A 12539-nucleotide genomic window follows, 5' to 3' on the forward strand; every position below is an offset into this window, starting at 1 on the left:
GTCCTTCAGGTCCTCACCAGCAAAATGTAAAAATAAAGAAATGGCAAAACTCCCCAGTCAGTGTCTGCCAGGAAAACCCCCGATGGGCTCCCAGCGAGTTGACTTGAACAAGAATGATTGCATTTTATCCTCACCACGAGAAGGCAGAAACCTAATTTGGGGCATTTCACAGATGACGCACGTTAAGTGATTTGCCAAATCCCAGTGTGTGGTTCGGTTGAATGTCCAGAACAATCCTGGGCCCCACTGGGGGTTTCTTGCATCTTGAAGATATTGACCATTTCCTTCCTCAGCTCATTTGACAGATGAGGAAACAGACACCCAGGGGAAAGTGACTTGCCCAGGATCAGTTACCAAAGCTGAAGCTGGATTGGAATTTAGGAAGATGAATCTTCTTCGTTTCCAGATCCAGCGCTCTCCGCTCTGCGGCGCTGCGCAACTGCCTATTCTGTGCGCAGTCGGTCCCTAAACCGTGATGGATGAATGAAGGTAATTTGTCTATTTCCATGGGCAACACACTCCTTTCCTAGCTCGTCATTCCAAACTTTTTTTAAAGCGTAGGGTGGGGAGAGGACCAAAATCGACAAATTATTTAAAATGCTTAGTTAGCCTCGCAGAGATACATGACGTCAGGTGTGGAATCATTCATTTTAAGGAACTCTGGAAACAGACTTCCGGTCCTTGGAAATATCCTGCGCCTGCGCAGAAGAGTGTAAAGGCACCCCCTGCCATGGAATGTTAAATCCGTTCGGAAAACAGACGCCGTTTCCTAGGCAACGCCAAACTGGCTTCCACTTCCGGCTTCCTTTGCTAGATTCCCCTCACACGCTCCTGCGCACGCGCTAGGCGGTCCCGACCGTTGGCTGAGGGGGAGAGTTTAAAATGCCTCGGCGCGCGGGGGCGGGACCTCGCTGAAGAGCCGGCCTAGAGGGCGGGGTTGGATGGAGGGAGAAGGACTCCGGCTGGGCGCGCAGGCCGAGCGGTCTCCACGACGGCTCTCCATTGGTCGGGGACAGGACAGTCTTCAGCGCTGATTGGTCAGTCTGCTCGGGGGCCCGCCCACCAGCGCCGACGCCGCGTCCGTGTCAGCGGGGCGGTGGGCTGGATCCACTCCCTCCCGGTTTTCCTCGTTTTGCCGCTTCGGTTCCCGCCCCGCCAACGGGTCGCAGCCGGCCCCCCGCCGCCGCCGGGTGATCCAGGGGGCCGGGGTGCCGGGAGGAGGTGCGCTGCAGACCGAGAGGAAAACGGAGGCGCGGGCCGGAGTGGCTGGCGGCCGGAGGCGCTCCGCTCGGAGGTAGGCGGGACGTCCCGCGAGGGCGCAGGACCCGGTGCTGCCCCCTCCGTCTTTATCCGGTGCTCTCTGTGTACCGGACCCGGGCTCAGCTGTGGGGGTGTGAGGAAGGCGAACCTGGGGGGTCCCCGTCTGAGCGAGGGGGAAGCCCCGGAGAGAGCGGGGAGAGTCCCAGGCGCAGGGACGGGCGGTGCGGGTGCTTCGGGTCCGGACTGCAGAAGAGGCCGGGGTGTGCCCGCTGGCGCGGGGCCTGGGGGAGGGGGCGGGCCTGGCTTAGGTCTCCTGCCGGCTTGCTGGGAAAGCCTCGTAAAGGCTGAGAGGTTTAGTATCCGCCCGGAGGGAGCTCCCCGCCTGCAGTCTCCCTCCACCCACATCGGTCGGGATTAGCTCGGTCCCTCCCGGCCCAGAGTTCTCTTTAGTCCAGTTCTCTCTTCCTTGTGAAAAAGAACTTCGGCCTCTGCGCAGAGGCGGCCCCTGAGAGTGACCGGGCTCCTTAAACCTACTGACCGGGAGCCCTCCTGCCCAGGGAGTGTCTGTGTGAGCCCGGCTCTGGCAGCGTCCGAACCAGGGCCGCGGGCTCCGAAGCTCAGTCCCGGTGTTGGAAACCTTTGCTGTGGCCACACTTCCCGACCCCCTCACGTCTAGTTACGCGATCCCACGGGGTTAAACCCCGAGTTTGGCAAGTCTGTGGATTGTTCGGGAAGTTCGTGTCTTGTGGGATTTGGGAGATTAATAGGTTGATTCTTCTGAGTTTTCTGGTAAAAAAAATCTTTGCTATGTAACAATGATGGTTTCATGGATGAGGAAAGAATGTTTGCTAAGATGCATCAGTGAGAAGGGACATCTTGCATCTCCTTGTTTTCCTTAGCGTTCGAGGCAGCTAGCGCGTCCTGTCAGACCCGGATGGATCCCAGGTAGGTGTGTGGGACCCCGCCGCCGTTCTCACTGTTTGCCTCCCCTGCTCATTGTCTGTTTCTACTCTTTTTCCTGAATTCTGCTGTTGTCGTATGTAAGAACTGGTGGGTTCTGGATTAGTTTAAATCTTGCTGCTTTATAAAAGCTTCTCCTTTGGGAGGGTTAGTTCACTTGCCCCTTTTCTGAGATTTTCCGAGTAAAGCCTTGCCCCATTTTCGAAGGGGTAGTGGGCTTCCTCTCTGCCATCCTGATGCCCGACACGTGCAGTGCGAGGTCAGACAACGCTGGGTAAGAGGAGGTCTGCACTACTCATAGATTGGGAAGGTTCCTGGTGTTTCCAGTGAGGGCTGGGGCTCCCTGCGGGGGTCCGCCCGAGACCAGGCTCTAGCTCACCGCTTGGACACGTGAGGTTCGTTGGGGCTTCCTCATCCCGGTCGCTTTTTTGGGACGTTCACCCGTGTAAGGGACTGGAGGTCAAAAGGGAGACCAGGCAAGTTGTAGATCGGGGGTCGCCTGAGTGTTAAACCTGTGGGCACTGAGGAGGCCCGGGATGCAGCCTCGCTTTATATCCAGAAAGCTCGTCTGAAGTCGCCCTCCTCACTCTCCCTTCCAGAGCCCTCCCTGTCCGGTGGCGGGGCGGTCCAGACGACTGGTCGTGGCTCGAGATGGTGGATGACCTGGGTGACTTGGACGTCTAACCAAGCTCCAAGTGCTCCCCAGCACCTGCTTCATCTGCCTTCATGGCCGTTGGAACAGACTGTTCTCATCCACCTCTTCCCCCAGGATTTATATGCCCGGGATAGACACACCCCTAACTCACCGTGGGGTCTGAGCCCCCTTGGTCGCCCGCCCTCAGTCTGCTTTGGCTTATCTGCACCTGCTACAGCTTCTTATATCACAGCAGAGAGTTAGGTGGATGGGGGTGGGGGCAGGTGGAAAGCAGCCCCGAAAAGGGCCCAGCAGCCTTCGCGTCAGAGGCGCTAGTCTTCCTGAACACTCCACCCCGGCTGCAAGCCAGCTGGCATGGGCTTGAGAAGTGAGAGAATTGGGGGCCACACGGCAGACAGTTTTTCTAGGAATTTGGTTCAGAAAGGGAACCATGGGACGATGGCTCACAGGAATGATGGAGTCAGGTGAAGATTTCATAAGTGAGGTTGTGGACCGTGGGGAATGAGCCAGGAGAAAGAGAGAGGAGAGGAGAGGAAGAACTGTTGTGGGGACCATCTCACATTGGTCTCCTGAAGGAGAGATGCTCCTTGGCGAAGGGGGAGAAAGTGAAGGGCACTGTGTTTTGCCAAGTCTCACACTCCCAATGGATGACCCTATCTGTGGACCTTCTATGTTACATATTAACCAAAGACACAAAAATACACATTCTGGGAGAAGTGAGACGCCACCTGACTGCTCTGTGAATGGTCACATTTGTGGAACCGGGCAAGAAACCCTAGAAAGAGATTGAAATGTTAGGGCTAGCCTTGGGGGAAATAAAGGTTTGGGGACTGCCAAGTAGAATGGGTTATGTCTGTCCTAAGGGAAAGAGTTCTAACTCTTGGGACATTATGTTTCTGGGACGGGTATCTGTAGATCAGTGGTAGGAGGAAGACAACGTCTTGGTTTAGGAAGATTTCTTTGTGAATGTTCTTCCTGTATCTAGGCTGGAATGGTTTTTTTGTTTTTTGTCTTCCTCTCTGTCTCTTGAGAAAGTAGACTTTTCTAGTAATGGTGATGAGATTGGCTCTGTCTCTCTTCTGTGGGGGTCGCCTCTATATCCATTTAGACCCACAGAAAGTAGGGAAATACATATCAATTGTTCCTGTCTCCTCAAAAAATCCGAATCATGCCATGTAACGTATCACAGCCTTCAATGTTCATAAAAGACAACTGTTTCCATGCACGGACAGGGATTTTTTTCCCTTCCCTTTTTGTGAGAGTTTTTTGACTTGAATCCAGCTCTGGCTCCTGGACCCCTCAGGTGTAGACCCCTGGCTTTCTGGACTCTGCCACCTGTCTCTTGATTTCTCAGTATGTGGGAAGAATTGGAGACTACATTGATCAGCTGGTTTCTGGCTTCAGATTATCTTTGTGCCAGATGTTCTTGGTGTAAGGTTGCTGAAACAAGACCCCAGAGGGCTGATCAGCTTTCTGGTGCCCCCCCCTCAACCTCCAACTTCCTCATTAAAGCCCTAAGTAGAAGTTCTTGGAAGGGCATCTTTGTGCAGCCCAATTTGTAGCCAATCCAAGCAGCTAATTTGTAGAGCTAAGACACTGTGCCAGGCGAGCTCTAAGGTGCTGTCTCTTCAAGGGCCTCGTGCAGACTAGAGAACGGCCTCTGAGGTGAGTTAGAACAAAGAGAACTAGGCAGATTTAGGCTTAACTGGGTGAATTCTGATGGCTTTATCATTGTTGGGTTCCTTGATTGCAACTGGGAATTCTATGGAAAACTCCTCTGCAAGAGAACTAAGAGTTATAGAAGTAGGAAAACTAGAACATTCTGTTGATGTCCCATTGTTGAAAGTAGAAATAGAAGAGCTTGTTTATGGTTTTCCATGTTTTCACCCATTGACTTTATAGTCTCATGATGCTAGCTAACCAGCTCACTCTTTATCTCACTTTGAGTAACTGGTGTTTTTTGTCAAGATGGTTTTTTAGGAGTTTTATGGGGAAATGTCCTATAGACTGAGCATCTTTATTGCATGTGTGGGGACTAGTATGGGATATTTCTGCTGAAAAACATTAAAGCTTTAAATGGGAAGTTGTTTATGATAACCTTTGGCTTGGTCCAGAGCTTTCTTTTTTTGGGGGGGAGCGGGGTTCATCTGTTTTAATATGTGAGAGTTGTTTTTCTTGGGTTGGTCAAACTGACTACATCTGAAGTCCTGTTTGGAGAGCATCCTATGATGAGGTTGGACCTTGTCGGCCTTCTCCCATCATGCTTCTCTGCATTTGCTAGGAGACTGATGAAAGAAGGCGTTCCTTGAGGTATTCAGGACTGTCATTGTTTAAAAATACTTACTAGAAGGGGCGGCAAAGTGTCACAGTGGGTAGACACCAACCCTGAAGTCAGGAAGACCTGAGTTCAAATCCAGCCTTAGACAATTAACACTTTCTGTCTGTGTGACCCTGAGCAAGTTAGTTAACCCCAATTGCCTGGGGATGGGGGGGGGGAACAAAACTTATTAGGGAAGAGAAATATGGGAAGAGGAAGGAATAGGAAGGAATCAAGAGCCTACTATGTTCCAAGAACGTACAAATACTACTTCACTGAAGCCTCACAAGAATCCTGGGAGGAGAATGCTGCTATTTTTGATCTTTTACAGTTGAGGAAACTGAGACAGAAGTTAAATAGTTTTCCTGGGACTCAATTAAATGTTGGAGGCTGGATTTGAACACATGGCTCTAGACCTAGTGCTTTATCTACAGTACCCACCCAGCTGCATATTACAAATCACCACTTTAGGGGACTTAAATAATTTAATCTGCTATTATTTTAGTGGTCCAAGAATTAATTAGTCCTTGCTCCTAGATGCTAGATCCAAGAATTTCAGAGATTCCAAGAATCTCTGGACATTTTTAAAAGCTAAGCATGTTTTAACCAAATTTACATTTATTTGTACTTCAATTAAAAGGGTTACTTCAAGCAAAATGGTATCTTTCAGCTTTCCTCCCTCAAAAAGAATGCTTTGGGATCCAACCCCAATGGGAGATGTCAAGTATTTACATCTCAGTTATTACAGGTAAGAAGTGTTATCCTTTGGTTCTCTTGATTGTAACTTGGAGCAAACCAAGTTAAAGAGGCTTTAGGTGTAGACTCTGACCCTGCTTTTCTGTTCCTCCCCTTCTTTGTTTTCAAAGCTCTCAGCTCATTTTTCATGAATCCCATTGTCTTGTCCTCTAAGAAACCTCTCTGGCTCTCCTGTTGGCCTGCTGCTCTCAGGTCCCTGCTAGGTTTTTAGTACTTTGTACTCTCAAAGCACAAAATGCTCTCTTCTTGAAAGGAACTCAAGCTAGGGAAGGAGAGAATATAAAAGCTGTTGGGGGGAGGGAGGACAGTTCATTGTCTCGGCTTCTTTGTGGTTGTACGATATGTGGGTTTTCTGAAAAGAGGAGCATCTGTGAGGACCTCAGGGAGAAGGGTTAAAGTCCTTAGGATTTTAATGAGGTCTTCAGGGAATGTGGCATTGGGATAAACGGAGAGGAAGAGGAGGGCATTTCTGACAAGGGGAATAGTATACGCTTGCTAAGCATGGGGCAGTGAGGACACTCTAACTGGAAGGGAGGAGGGTGTATTTGTTTTGGCCTGGTGGAAGATCTGGAGGGCTATGGTAGGCTGAGGAGCTTAGATTTGGGGAATGAGTTTATGAAATGGAGAGAGCAATGTTAGGAAGGTCAGTCTGGTCTGATTAGTCTAGGAAGGGCGACCTGGGGATGGGAGGAAACTGGCCAGGTGATGATTGGATATGAGGTGATCAGCCCTGTCAGGGAGTTGAGGCAGTGTGGAATGACAAAGGAGGGAACAGAAGGGGGATGAAGCTGGGAAATACCTGGAGATGACACTAGGATTCTGAGCCTGAGCAGTGCAGAGGGAGGGGGAGGAGTCTTCTCTTTGAAAGTGTGGTTGGATATGTTGAACCCGAGGAGAGCTATCCAAGTGGAGGGATGTACTTACCAAGCTGTTTGGGATTTGGGACAGGAAATAGAGGTTAGGAAATGCTCAGCTGAGAAAGGATAGTGTAAGCCCCATGAGCAAAAGGAGAAAAGTCAAGTTGAGTCTGTTGTGTTGAGGTCATGGCTTGACATGCAGCAGGAAGATCAACGGGTGGAGGCAGTGATTGGGTTTGGCCATGGGGCCTTTTTTGGTTTTCAAGAGAAGACTCAAGTTATTGTGGCAAGAGAGCAATGAGAAAAGAGCTTTTGGAGGGGTCAATCAGGTCAAGTGAAGGTTTTTTCCACCATGCGGAAGTCTAGACTTCATAGTGCCTAAAAATATATTGCGAATTGTGAAGCTCATGTAACAGATCTCATTCAAAACATAAAGCTCAAGGTAGCAAATGCATTTCCATATTTTACAGGAATCCGAAGCTTGTGGTGACCGAGAAGGCCTTGCGGCTTGCTTATCGTCAGGCCAAGCAGAATGACCCAAATTTGTCGTGTTTTTTGCTGGGGACTCTCTTAATAGATGAAGGTAACACTTCAGAACAATCCAGCATCTGGGGCTATGACTAGTGTCTTTGATGGGCTTTGGTGAAGGTTCATTCTGGTTTGATTAACTGCTGAGCTCAACACCGCTTCACTCAGTCTTTCCTCTTGTCTCCTGCCCTTATATTCAGGGACTTAAGCTCACCTACTGATACTCCCTCAAACATGGTAGATTTTCAGCTCTTCCACTTTGTCATTTCCCGTGACCCACTTGCCATCCATCTCAGATGGTGGTGCCCTTGAATTTGCTACCATGGACAAATATTCAATTCCCATTTTCATGAATTCTGAGACTGGGCTCTTTGCTCCTCATCTTTTATCATTCCCGTTTCCCCTCTGCCTTTTGACCCCTAACCTTTACTCAACCTCCCAGTAAGCTGCACACTTTCTGCCCCTCAGGCTTTTCCCAGGTGCTCTCCTTCACTCTGAGTATGCTTTTCTCCCTTCCTCTGGACCACATGATGAAGCAGCCCAACTCTGCATTCCATACTGGAATTCCAAAACGGATTGTCTCTGCCACCTGCTGCCTTGGCTCTTGGTCTATTCCTGAGATGGAAAAAAATCATGAAATTGTGCTGACTGATCCACTATGATTTATGTTATATAATTTCAACCGGGCCCTTCCTGTGGTGAGAAATCCATTTATACTTCCCTCACTGCCTAGCCTCCTAAGGCTTCCCTCCACAGCCTCTCAGCTGAGAAACTTGCCTCCTATTTCACTGAAAAGATGAAGACATTTGCTGTGAGCTCCCTTGCTTCTCCTCCTCTCATCACAAAGCTGCTTTCCCTCATAGCTTCATCCTTGTCTTATGTGAGGAGAGTGACCTTCTTGCCAAAGCAAGCTCCTCACAGATACTCGGAAGCCCATTTCATCCTGATTTCTCCAGAAGATTGGCCCTTCTCTCAGCTGCACTTCAAGTTCTCCTTGACTATGGACTCTTTTTTTGCTTCCTATAAATATGCCCATGTCTCCCTATCCTTAGGTCACCCCATCTTCAGAAAACCCTCACTTACTCTGTATCCTCCCTAACTCTTGTCCCATATCTCTCCTTCCTTTTGTGCCTAAACTCCTGGAGATGCCAGATATCTACACTACTTCTTATTCTCTCCTAAACCCTCTGTGGTCTGGCTTCTGACCTCATGTTTCAAATAAAACTGCTCTTTCCATAGTTATCAATAATTCCTTAATTGCTGAATCTAATAGCCCTTTCTCAATCTTTTTCCTTACCTCTCTGCAGGCTTTGAAACTCTTGATTATCTTCTCTTTTTGTTCTCAATATTTTTGTGATACTTCTTTCCTCCCACTTTGACCTCTTCTTTTCCATCTTTTTTTGGGGTTTCACCCAGATCACCCTCACAAACTCCCAATCTTACTCACTAGCAGGGCTTTTTAAACTTTTTCCACTTGTGACCCCCTTTTTTTTTTTTTTTTTTAAGTGACTCATAGACATATAAAGTAGGTATGCATATCAAGCATTGGCAATAAATCCTAATTTTTTGACACCTCCCCCCCCACCTTCGGCTATGATTTTAAGAAGCTGGGTTACATAGTCTCTTAGTTGGGGATCTTACCAGTTCTCAGTAATTCCAATGCTCTTGAGGCTCAAATTGATTTCTCCAGACCTGATCTCTCTCTTGAATTGCATTATGTCAATACTCTTGGACATCTTAAACCATATGACCCACAGTCATCTCCAGTACAACATGCCCAAAATAGAATTTGTGATCTTTTCTCCAGATATTCCTCTCGCTGTTTCAGGCACCCATCTCACCTTCTCAATCATCCAGCTTCCTAGTCTTGATGTCCAAATCCTAAACTCCTCAATCCCTACTCATGGCACATATCTCACCACCAGATGAGATGTCACCAGAACCTTCATTTCCCCTTTACCAGTATTTCATCTGTGTCCTCTTCTCTCTGATGCAGCCCCTTAGCATCTCCTGCCTGGAGCAGCTTGGTGATGGATTCCTGCCTCAGTTCTTACCTCATGACAGTTGGTCTTTGATTCAGCTGCCAACATACCCTTCCTAAAGTGCCATACTCAGTTAACTCCAGAGATTTTCCTATTACCCTTAGTATTGAATACAGAATCTTCTGTCTGGACTTTAAAACATGGTATAACATTACAACACATTGCTTTTCCAGAATTCTCTCACTTTACGCTCTCCCCTAGTATTCTGTAATCCATCAACACTGGTCTGTTTGTTGTCCCTTGAACCCATTGCATTCCCTAACTCTATTTTTCCTAGCTCCTTAACTGACCCTGTACCTGAAATGTTCTCCCTCATTTCTGTCTCCTACCTTCCTTCCAGTTTTAGCTGAGATCCCAAGTTTTGGTTTATTTTCCCCTGGCCTTCTGTTGAATGTAATTTTTATTGCATCATGATTTAAAAAAAAAATTAATTTACTATTTCTGCCTTTCTGCATTTAATTTTGAGGTCCTTATGTCTTAATATATAGTCAGTTTTTATATAGGTTCCATGAACTGCTGAGAAGAAAGAGTATTCCTTTCTGCCTTCATTCAATTTTCTCCAAAGATCTATCATATTTAACTTTTTAAAAATTCTTTTTACCTCCTTCTTTCTTATTTATTTTGTGATTAGATTTATCTAGTTCTGAGAGAGCAAGGTTGGGGTCTCCCACTATTATAGTTTTGTTTTCTGTTTCTTCTTTCATCTGTCTTACCTTCTTCTTTAGGAAGTTAAATGTTATACCACTTGGTGCATATATGTTTAGTATTGATATGGCTTCATTATCTATGGTACCCTTTAGCGAGATATAGTTTCCTTCCTTATCTCTTTTTAATAGATCAATTTTTGTTTTTGCTTGATCTGATGTCAGGATGGCTACCCCTGCTTTTTAAAAAAATTTTATCTGAAATATAATAGAATCTGCTCCAGCCTTTTATCTTTACTCTAGTAGGTATCATTCTGCTTTAAATGTGTTTCTTGTAAACAACATATTATAGAGTTCTGGCTTTTAATCCTGTCTGCTATCTATTTCCACTTTATGGGAGAGTTCACCCCATTTACATTTACAGTTAAAACTACTAATTCTGTATTTCCTGCATTCTTATTTACTCCCAATTATACTTTTCTTTTTCCTTTTCCCCTTTCCTTCCTCCCCAGTATTTTACTTATGAGCACCGTTTGCCTCAAACTGCCCTCCCCCTTTAGAGCCTTTCCCCCTTTCTTATACTTTTCCCCCTACTAATTCTGTTTTCCCTTCTATTATTAACCTACCCCTTCCCTTTTCCCCTTTCCCCTCCCACTTTCCTATAAGGTGAGAGAAGTTTATCTGTGTAACCAAATATGTCTAATATTCTCTCTTTGAATCAAATCTGGATATCTCAAGTTTTGAAAGAGATTCCCCCTTTCCTTCCTATTCCCTCCCTCCGTTCTCCCAGCTATTGAAACCTTCTCTGCAACATTACCTTCCATGCACCTTCCCTCTTTCTTGTTTGTATGTAATTGGTCAGTGTTCTCTCCCCCATTGGATTGGGAACTCCATGAGGACAGGAATTGTTTGTTTCTTTGTATTCTCTGCACTTAGCACAATGCTTGGTACATGGTAAGTGCTTAATAAATGCTTGATGATGATGATGGTGAGATGGCAGTTCCATGGATTAGCATTGTGAACAAAATTTTGGATTTTTTAGATGAGGAAGGTGTGAAGCTGAAAATAGACCGCTTTGATCCTGGCCGAGAAGTATCTGGATGTCTCAGAAAAGTCCCTACTGCTCCTTTGCCCGGAGACTTTGTGATTCCATGTACAGTTAACACAGAGGGACTTTGCCCCACAGATATGATCATCCACAATGCTGAAGATTTTAACTCAATCTTTAAGGTGAGCTGCTGTTGGTAATATATGATTATAATTATATATGGTCCTCTGATCCCTGAATAGTAACATGGGAGCTTAACCCTTTGAGGTAAGGACTGGGTTTATTAATAGATGGGATATCATCTGGTATCTTATTTCAAATAAGAACCAGGGCTTTTTTTGTTCCAGTTCTCACCAGGCAGACCCTAGAAGTTTCTAAGACATTGATAATTGATCTTATGTCCTGTAGCACACAGAGCTGCTTTTTTGTAGCTTGACCTTGTCCTTTTTAGTAAGTATGTTCATCTCCAATTAAAGATGGGATCTAGGATTTTACTAGTGTTGCTTTTTTTTACTGATGCTGATGGCAGCCCTTCTCCCACATAGTTTATGTTCTTTGTGGCTGAGCAGATCTTATCATTTTGCCCCAGTTTTAGTGATGAGTTTCTGCCTTTAGTGTGATGGCCCCAGACAACAGAAATGGCCTATCCCTGATATCTCCCCAAAGCCTTCCTTTGGTTGGTTGGTCCCCTTGTAGCATCCAAGGAGAAATCAACCAGAGTTTAGAGTTTGTCTTTTTAAATGTGTATGTTTTCAATCATTGATAATTTAGCTGAGGGTGAGAGGATGCTGTCCTTCATCTTGGAAATTACTTTGCATATGCTTACTAGTTCTGTTTATGCTTGTCTTGTTACCCTTCCCTCCCTCTCTTCCCCAAAGAATGTAAGTTTGTTGAGGGCAGGGACTGCTTTATTTTTGTTTCTGTGTCCCACCTTGATAAATAATTCAGTTAATGAGTGGAATTAAATGGAACTAGTCCTCCTAGGAGATAGGATTTCCTTTGTCCAAATTACAGCAGAAAAGCCAGAAAAATGGAAAGCACTTTTGGAAAGTGGTGAATAAGGCAAAGAACCTGAAGGGACTCTAGAGTTTGAGTCCAGGCCTTAGTACTGTGTAAGGAAGCTGACTAATAGTATGCATGAAGATTTCTATTAATGGAGAGCTCACTACCTCACTAGGTAGTAAATTATTTTTCAGTGTCCACAAATCAGCTTCCCTGTAACTTGTAACCAGTGATACTACGCCTGTCTTTGGGAACCACACAGAACAAGTCTTATTATTTTCCACTTGAGTGCCCCTTAGGGCCTTGAAGAATGCTGTTGTGTCCTTTGCCAGGTTGGAATAGCCTCAGACCCTTCCCCATTCAGGTCGTCCTTTTTCCAGTATGTTGATCTTATTTAAAATGTAGTGTCTCTGACTAACCCTGACCCTCCAGATGTGTCCTGACCAGTCCAGAGGACACTTAGTGAAACC

The 12539-nt window shown here is 46.3% G+C and overlaps 1 protein-coding gene across 2 annotated transcripts in view; it reads left to right on the forward strand.

Moving 5' to 3' along the window:
- Nucleotides 1–910: 910 nt before the first annotated feature.
- The window catches only part of STIL (STIL centriolar assembly protein), a 45482-nt gene continuing 33853 nt past the window's right edge, over nt 911–12539 (forward strand). The window contains exons 1-5 of one of the 2 annotated variants that reach the window (XM_074266007.1): nt 911–1294; nt 2160–2205; nt 5833–5940; nt 7276–7388; nt 11062–11249. In XM_074266007.1, coding sequence (XP_074122108.1) covers nt 2195–2205; nt 5833–5940; nt 7276–7388; nt 11062–11249 — 420 coding nt within the window. In that variant the 5' untranslated portion in view covers nt 911–1294; nt 2160–2194. The remainder of the gene's footprint in view (nt 1295–2159; nt 2206–5832; nt 5941–7275; nt 7389–11061; nt 11250–12539) is intronic. The other variant, XM_074266008.1, reaches the window with a different exon arrangement.

The sequence above is a fragment of the Sminthopsis crassicaudata genome, chromosome 4, assembly GCF_048593235.1.
Source record: "Sminthopsis crassicaudata isolate SCR6 chromosome 4, ASM4859323v1, whole genome shotgun sequence".
Lineage (NCBI taxonomy): Eukaryota > Metazoa > Chordata > Mammalia > Dasyuromorphia > Dasyuridae > Sminthopsis > Sminthopsis crassicaudata.